Genomic DNA, 8,993 nt, shown 5'->3' with positions numbered 1-8,993 from the left:
GGGGAAAAAAAAAAAATAACAACCCCCTTGTCCTTCTCAGAACAGGAAGCGTGTCGCTTCTTCACCCACACTTCCTGACACCAACCACGCGACGGGGCACGACGTGCTCTTCGGGAGGGAAAGGGACCGGCTCCCCAGGTACCGCGGCGCTACACGGGCAGGGGGCCGCCGGCCCCGGGCCAGCGCCTGCCGCCCGCGCTTCCGCCGCCACCACAGCCGCTGGGCGCCCTCACAGCCCCGTGCCGGCGCTGCCCGCCGCTCACCGCTGCCACCACCCGCCGCCGGCGACGAGACCCGCCCCCGCGCGGGGCTCATTGGCCGCGCTCCGCCCGCCACCGCCCCGCCGCGAGGAGGGCGGTGCCAGCGTCGCCCCAGGGCCGCTGGCGGTGCTGCGATTGTAGCGGGGCCGCAGCGGACTGGGAGCGGAGCAGCGAAGGGAGGATCGAGGCTCAGCGGGCGCTCAGGGGCGGCGCTACGCGCTTATCGGCCCGGCTGAGGAGGGCGAGCCGCCGCCTGCGAGGCCGGCTGCTAGGCAGGGGAGGACGAGGCGAAAGAAAGACAAAACTAAACGCCAAACAGCTCCCAGCGTCTGCGCCCGCCTGTTTGTTTTTATTTTCTTTTATTATTTCGAAAAAAAAAAAATCGTGCTTTTTTGGCAATTTCTGCCTCGTGTGGAGTTGTTTTTCGCACGCCCCTGACAAACAAAGGAGAAGGGGGAGGGGGACCGCGCTTCGCAGAAGACATGCGTTCCGTCAGGAAGAGGTGGACTGTGTGCACGATAAGTCTCCTCCTCATCTTCTACAAGACGAAAGAGATAGCGCGGACCGAGGAGCGCCGGGAGGCACCGCTCGCCGGGTAACGGCCGGGAGGGTTCCCCGGGAGGGCGGCCGGGCGGCGCCGCTGTCTGAGGCCCTTTCCGCGGCCCCGCCCGGGTCTGCGGGTCCCCGGCGCCCCGCGGGCCGCGAGCCGCCGCCCTGCGGGTCCGCTGCGGCTTTGCGCTCTCGCTGGTGGGCGCAGGGGAGAGGGGGAGGCGTGTGCGGGGCGGGTGTGCCGCCGCGGGACGGGCTGTGAGCGGGTTTGGCTGGCGGAGCTCGGCGGACGCGGGCTGTGGGTGAGGGGGACGGGGGCGGGCGGGAGGCTGCCCTGTGCGGGGGTGTGCTGTGGAAGCTCGCCTGGCCGCGGCCGTTTCCGACGGGACGGAAGTGGTGGCGGCGGCCGCCGGAGTGCGTTGTGCCCCGCTCCGTGCTTGGGAACGCCCTCGGAGGCGAACGCACCGGGGTGCGCGGCCGCTGGCAGCCCTGGGTGGCCCCTGCTTCTGTCCTTCGAATTTGCCTGGGAGGTGTGCGCTTGACTTCGACGCTTCCTGGGGACCCTTGCTCTGAGAGTGTGCAGGACATCCCCCTCAGCTCCCGAGGCTCCTCCGCTGGAAACTCTGGTCCCTCGCTGAGACCCTCAGTTACTATTTACCCTCTTCTGCCGGTGTTCGGTTGGAAATACAGGGGGAGAATTCGCTTGCTGTTCTTTTTTGCACCTCAGCTTTCTCTTTGTCGTGCGATGTGTTTGGGTACATGCATGACTCTAAACCTCATTTTTCTCCCAACTTAAGGCTATCCTGTGAAGGAGCTGGGTTTTCAACCAAGCCTAGTTTTCCTTGGAGGGGTGTAATATTTTTTTTTTCAGAGGAGGGATGCGTGAATTCCGTGGTGTGTTGGCGAAATCAGCAGAAGTGGGGAAGGGGCTCGCACTTTGTGTTCGCTTGCGCATATCGGCGGGGTGGGGGGGGAAGATGCGTTCGCAGCAGATTTTCATCCTTTGGTGTAAGCCCATGCCTTAATTTGAGGAGGAGGCGTAAGGGGGTTGTAAATGTACATACGGGCCTGGAGGAAGCTAGGGCAGAGTTAAAGACAGAAAGTGTCACTAATAACCATAACCTTTAACTGCTAACGCAGCACTTGCCCAAGGCAGGCCGGTGCAAGCAGCTGGTCATAGCTGGGCAGCAGTGGTACAGGCACCTCCTGGGAGCAGCGGCTGGCCTCGCTTGTGCGTGTGCCTGGTTAACGTGATGCTTGCTTTCCTTGGCGGTACAGATTTTCACGACTTGCTGGTAACTTTCCCTCTTGTTCAGCCTGGGTGTTCGGCAGTATCTGCCACGATGCTGTGGTATCTGCATACTCACGACATGCATTGAAGTTTAACATTTTGCGGTTATAGGTGTGCAGAAATACATGTGAAAACGGATGTGTGAGGGAGAATCAGCGTTAAAGATAGCTGTTTCTTAATGCACACTCCTTCCTGTCAGGCTAGAGGTAGCTGCTAAAATGATTCAGAACTTAGTCTCTAGGTAGAATGCATATATATTTGTAAAAAAAGGCCCCTCCAGCTTTGGACAGATTGTTTGACATGATTTAAAAGGTACTAAAAAGAACTGATGATTTAACATTAAATGAAAGAAAATAAGTGTATTTAGTAATAAATATTAATGTCCTTAACAACACTTTAAAATATAGCTGTAATGTACTTTTGCCAGGTCATTTGATGATACCTCTACTTCTTTGGTATCAGTGAGACTTCTTGTCCAGTATTGTGCTACTCACTTTGGCTAAGGATATTGGAATATAGTTTCTTTTCTCAGCCTGTCTTCCCGTTCATTACTGTGTGAAGAAGGAAAAAAACACCTAATTGTACTGCTAGCGTGTGCTGCTACTACTGATGTTACACTTGCCCTTCTCCTGAAGTAAGGGCTCATACCCTTTGGTTGGTTTGGACTGGCCACGTGGGCAAGCAAAGTCAGTTTTCCAAGGGATGTTTTACTTCCAGAAGTACCAGTAATGCAGAACTATGAAGGCGCGAGGTGACCCATTTTATGGATGTTAGTGACACTGCAAGTGAATCCCGGATGTTCCAAAATGGACTGCGTGCAATTCTGAAGTATGTGATAAACCTGAAATCAGCTGTGTTCTTGTAGCAAAGTTTGCTAGGACAGTAATTGTGAAAGCATGCCCTTGTTTGACTAGACCGTAATGTCCCTTTAAAGGTTAAGCAGGTAATGAAACACAGGTACTGATTGGAATGCAGTGTTCGTAAACAGTGTTAACTTCTACTGATGTGGAATATGCTTGGAGACATTTGTATTTAATGAACAGTCCTCAGGAGAAGAGATAGGTCTTATTATGTTGGTATGATTGGTCACCAAGGCAAGGTAATTCAGAGTGAAGAGTGACATTGTCAGCTACAAGTTGCTGTCACACTATGGCATAGGTTTAATTTACATCACAGAGGATTTGCAGTGATTCTAGAAGATACAAAGTAGCCCAAATTTATGTCACAGTTGTTTACACAATGAAGAATTTTCTGGAATAAATTTAGCTTTTTATGTGTTAGCTTGTTTGATGTTACTTTAAGTGAAAATTAAATAAAGCAATACCAATAAAAGGGAGAGGAGCATGTAAGTGAACGCCTTTGTATTCAAGGTAACACTTTAACACAGGGTGCCTAGGACCTTCTTTTAGCTCACCAGAACATAATTTAACATTGTTTTACTGTGAAATATATGTATCTCACTGCAGATGTGAATTGCGAATATGGAAGACAACCACGTTTCAAATGCTACGGTACTTTAGGTGTTCACAACATATTTTTTTCCTAAGTTTTGTCGACTGTGTCACTGTTAAAGTGTCTGCCGGATATAGTTTAACCCAGCATAAACTGGAGACATCTCTGAAGTACTTTTAGACTGTGTACTTTACCTGCGTGTATTTTGGTAATTTTCCTTTAGATGCATACACTCCACTCATCTAGAAAATACATGTAATAAATGTATTTGCAACCATTATGGAAAATTTTTAGGGAATAAAACATTTTAAAATAGCAAAAAGTATTAATTACATTCTGGTTATTGAATTTAGGGACTCGTGCAGCATCCTCCTATGCCTTCAAGTTAGCGTGGTTTGGATAATTTGCATACAGTTCTGGTATCTACATGACTGCTTAAAATTGTAGGTTTTTCGGTAGGTGGCAGTCTTACCTATCAGTCGGTGCAATGTCAGTGCTGCAGCGTCTTGGCAGAGAGGGGATTACGGAGGGAGAGCATTGCTAGTAATGCTGGACTGTTATTGATGAGGTATATAATACTGATTTATTAGTTACAGGGGCTTGTGCAATCATAGCACTTTTTGCAAATGACTGCATGTTACTAGTTTTGTTAATTTAGCTTAATTAATATCCCATTGCAGGTTAGCTTCAGTTTAGTATGCTGTATAATTTACCAAATAGTAATACTTTTTATATATACAGCTGCTCTAGCTCTTACTAAGGGCCAGGATCCAATTCTTTTAAGAACCTACAGCCATGGGAAAACAAGAATCAGTGATTCCGTAGAAAGCTTACAGTCTCACATCTTTTGCATTTTGTTGGTTGAATGGCTGGTGGTCAAAAGTTTGCAAGCTAAGTGAAGTTACTGTTATTGGCAGTATTTCAGAGCACACTTACTTAGCAGATAAAGAGATTTCTGTATGTTACTGTTATATATACTCTGGAGATACAAGACATTCTACATGGTGGAATGTTATATCCAACAACTTTGAAGTATTTATGATTCACAGCTATGTTTGAACTCAGCTGAACATTGTTCTGACACCCAGATGGAAACAGTATGGAAGATAATGGAACAAATGGAGATAAAAACCGAGTGTAGACCTAACACCTTAAGTTGTGCTTGCAGTGTTTTAGCTTCACTGTCCCATTTTTGTGACCCTATTGCTAATATCATTGCAACTGGTAACGTTATGATACGTCGTCAGATGTTCAGTGGTCATCACCCGCAGCTTACTATATTTTTTTATTTTTTAAGGTTACCTTATCGAAGTTTATGAATATGATAAGGTTGATGAAGAGGGTAAGACAACAGAGGTTGTTTGGATGTGTGCATGCAGAAGTTTCAGGAAATCTTCTGGAAATTTTGTATGCCATTAGGCTCCAGAATTCCTTGCATGAAAGTCTTTTAGTATTAATAGGAGGCAAAGGGTGTCTATTAGGTCATTGTTGGACACACTTAATTCTTACTTTAGTACTGGAAATATGGAGCATAGAAGTGCAAAGTCTGCCTCACAAACATACTGAAGTTTGGTCCAGGTTCACCATTTGGAGTTTATTGTATTTTTTGTTATACCCATTTCATTGCAGATATTAACATATTTAAGCTCTTAAATTGCATATTCAACTTTTAGATATACATGGCCCATAGATTTCTTACAGGTACAGTTTGTTTTGGCAAGCAGAGAGATAATTGCTTCTTCTTGTGAATAAAAGGAAAGAGCACTGGTGCTTGTGATGTAAATAGCTTAAAATTAGCATTAGCCTTGATGTAATTGTGTCTTGTTTATATTGCATTGCAGAGATGGTGAACTGAGTTTGAGTAGATCAATGATCAATAGCTCTGATAAGATAATTCGAAAGGGTGGCTCCTCAATCTTCCATCATGCTGTAGAAGGTTGGAAAATCAATTCTTCTTTGGTACTGGAAATAAGGTGAGTGTCTCAAATAAAAAGCAGTTAATTTCCTATTACCTATAATTCTTTTCATCTCGTATTGCCTATAATTATTCTGGTCTGGAAAACAGTAATTTGATTTCCATTTGCAAGTGGATGTTTTATAACTGTGCCTATTTAGGTTCTTTGTTAAATGCAAATAAATTATGTTAGACTCCAAAGTCAAGTCATACTTCATAAGAATAAATAAAATGTTTTCACATGGCTGTGTCAGTCAGACCCATGCAGTCAATATCTACATTATGCATGTTCACGTTTGAGCTGGTTGTCTAGAACTCTTTTGCAGTCAGCGGTGAGAAACTGGCACTTCTAGGACATGATTCCCTCTCATCCTAAAGGTTTGAAATGGAAGAGATGGAAGTAATCTCAACATACCAGTTTTTCTCCCTGAACCACAAACGGAGCTTAGGCAGACAACTTAGATGTAGGAGTCAAGAGCTAGGACCTCAGGTGTTGCGAATCCAACCCTGTGCTTGGCTGGTCCAAGTCACAAGGTCAGATATTGACAATACCCGTATCTTACGCAGTTTCCTTTCCTGAAGTCAGAGAGGCCAAAAAGAGCCTTAGGTTCATGCTGAGGGGGGAAACACGGTAGCATAGTTAAAGTGAGTGATAGTTCTGAGGTGCCTTAGTAGTTACAGTGGGTCTGCTCACCTTGGGGCCTGACAGAAGAGAAGGCAGAACCCTCGTAGTGTGTTGTATCGTCATCGTATCTTCCCTGTCTTAATCAGGAAGGTGGCCAGTGAGAGAAGTATATGGAGCATGGGGTGGCAGTGTGGAGGGCTAGGAGTGTTGCGTTCTGGAAAAATGATAGAAAACTATTTTTAGGAACAATCACATAGCACAGTAGATATGATTTTCTGAAGATTAAGATTTTGAATAGGAATTTGATCTAATTAAGATGTGGTTTCTATGTCATTTCCCTTTCTATTTTTTTTTTTTTAATTAAAGGACAGCTTACAAAACCCTTAAACAGGCAGTGTTTCCATGTAGAAAAGCATGGCTTCTCTAAGAAAATTAGGTGGGGTATTTTTTTTCAATGACTGCTTTTTTACGTCCCTAATTCTAAAACATGCAGAAGATATGGGTAGCTCAGAAACGTATAAAGCTGTAGTAAAGGGCTGATGTTCTGGAAGTTTTGTGCTGTGATGGACATAGTGCAGCCCAGCTGCGAAAGCCGAGGAACAGAGAATCAGGGATGGAAAGAGTGGCAGGATTTGGGTAGGCAGCAAATTAATGTTCTGGAGCCTGTAGCTGTGTCTCAGCTGCCTGGCAAGTGCTCTGTGGAGCTCTGTGGAGTCCCCAGTCTCTGACTTAGCAGACTAAAGGACCCTTGAGCACTCGGCGGCTCCCCAGGTATCTGGGTTTCCTACTGGTGAAGACTTGATGATTGCCCTAAAATGCAGCTGAGGTGCAGCTCAGGAATGGAGTTTCTTCCAGGACTGTCTGTTCAGTTGCAGTCTGTTTGACCAGTGTATGGCTGTTCAATGAAAGCTAAGTTCTGCTCTGAAAGATAAGCAGATTTTCTATATAAGTAACAGTATTTAAAATGTATATTCATATAACTGGCAATTTAAGTTGGACAAATATGATTAACTTCAGAAGACTAGTGTTGAAATTTCAAATCATAGGTTATGGTTCTGACAGAAAATAGCACACTTTTTATTTGTGAAATAAACTGATTTGGAAGTCATTGAATGATTGTAAATAGAGACAGGTAACTCTTTTCAGACATTTTGGTGAGAAATTAAGGGTCGTATTTCAGAACCATTTAAAACTGATACACCTTGCTGCTCAAGCCAAACAGCAAACAAGTGAAAATATTACAATAACTTTCTGATTAAAATTGAGAGAAAATGAAGCTTGGGTTATGCTCATTTGACACCTGTTTCAAAACTAAAATATATCATTTAGACAAAGAGGTAAAACAGTAGAGAGTGCTTTAGATTTTTTTAAGCCTGTTACTACGCGTGTATCATCTCAATCTACTAAAATCATGTGTTTCAAAATCAGTTTTTTCCTTACTGTTGGGCAGGAGGGAGGCAAGTTCTCTCATTTTCTAAACCACGGATGTAGTTTTAAGAAACATCATGATGTGATTATGTAATGGTTTTCAAAAATTGTACAGCGAAGCATGTTTTTTTGTCTTAGTAATACAGTGAAGGAAAACATGTATTTTGTACATTGCTTTAAGCACTGAAGGTTCCACTTTATCACTGTAAAGATTTTCTGTACAGTAGAGAGCATAAAGCTAAGATATTTAGATGTGCACATTGCTAGTCTTGTTTTGAGATGAAATACCATGAACACTGAGGCAGAGAGCAGGGATTTTCACTGAACCAGTGAAAGATTTTAGATTAATGTGACTTAGGGCCAAAATTTGACATAAACTGTATGAAAGGAGTCTGTGCTACCAGCCAGTCATATTCTTTCCAGAAATCCTTTTTGCTAATGTGCATAGTATATTCAATAATGGTACTCAGCGGTGAGGGAAGGAAGTTTGGTGTGTTTTCGCCTGAGGAAGCCACATGCAGGCCCTTGTGATATGTGTTCCATTTTGATGCTGACTAAACAATGTGCATTCTTCTTTCACTTTTGCAGGCGGTTTGCTATACGCCTTTCTTCACTGTCACAGCAGTAAGAAGCATCTTAGCTGTAAATATTTTTACACTTACGGACCTATCAGGATTAACTTCAAATGTGTCTATCAACCTCCTAGATTGTTCATGTGGTTAAACTAACTGTTTAGCCCTCCAAAGTACATTACCTGCACTGTGTAGACTGTGAAGATGATTCATACTCTGTTATTGCAACTGTTAATGTGAACAGTGGTGGTCTTGTGGTGTGAGGTTGACCATAGCAAATAACAGTAGAAGAGAAACAAACAAAGAAAAAAACTAGTGCCTGTTGAATACTGTATAAAAAATTAGCCATTCTTAGCAGTGGAGATACAAGTTGTGAAACCATTACTGTACAACATTAAGACATTTCATATAACTTATAATTATCCATAAATGACCACTACTTTTGTGTCTTACATCAGCTTGACACCCACATTAACAATTTTAAAATGTAGGAAATATTTGATAGTGAGTTTTGCGCTGTGTGAGGACTGTTGATCAATGGTATGTCTGGACCTAGCTGGCTGGCAGATGCAGTATTATGCTTTTCTATTTGCTTTGCTGACAGTGAGCATCATCTCTGGCCATCTTATTTTTGCTCAGGGTAGTGACTGATCTATCAGCCTCAAAGGTCCTATGAATTCTTGGCAAGGCCAGGCTCAGATAGGAGTCAGTGACTGAAATAACTTCTTTATTGGGAGGATAAAGGGACCTCCCCATGGAAGGACGAAAAGCTGCCACTGGGTTTCTGGTGTCACAAAATGCTCTCTGGGACTTTGGAGCCAGAAGAGGCGGTCTAGGGAGTGTAGCAGCTCTTTTGGGAGAA

General features: G+C 44.3%; 1 protein-coding gene across 2 annotated transcripts in view; it reads left to right on the top strand.

Annotated features, from left to right (window-relative positions):
• Positions 1-416: 416 nt before the first annotated feature.
• The window catches only part of ST8SIA4 (ST8 alpha-N-acetyl-neuraminide alpha-2,8-sialyltransferase 4), a 70,822-nt gene continuing 62,245 nt past the window's right edge, over positions 417-8,993 (top strand). Inside the window, exons 1-2 of one of the 2 annotated variants that reach the window (XM_075411241.1) lie at positions 417-855; positions 5,394-5,525. In XM_075411241.1, the coding sequence (XP_075267356.1) occupies positions 743-855; positions 5,394-5,525 (245 nt within the window). In that variant the 5' untranslated portion in view covers positions 417-742. Of the gene's footprint in view, positions 856-2,787; positions 2,929-5,393; positions 5,526-8,993 lie in introns of those variants that run through there. The other variant, XM_075411242.1, reaches the window with a different exon arrangement.

Source organism: Opisthocomus hoazin, chromosome Z (genome assembly GCF_030867145.1).
Source record: "Opisthocomus hoazin isolate bOpiHoa1 chromosome Z, bOpiHoa1.hap1, whole genome shotgun sequence".
Classification (NCBI taxonomy): domain Eukaryota; kingdom Metazoa; phylum Chordata; class Aves; order Opisthocomiformes; family Opisthocomidae; genus Opisthocomus; species Opisthocomus hoazin.
The sequence above is the reverse complement of the archived record's forward strand: the minus strand, read 5'-3'. Positions and strand labels throughout refer to the sequence as shown.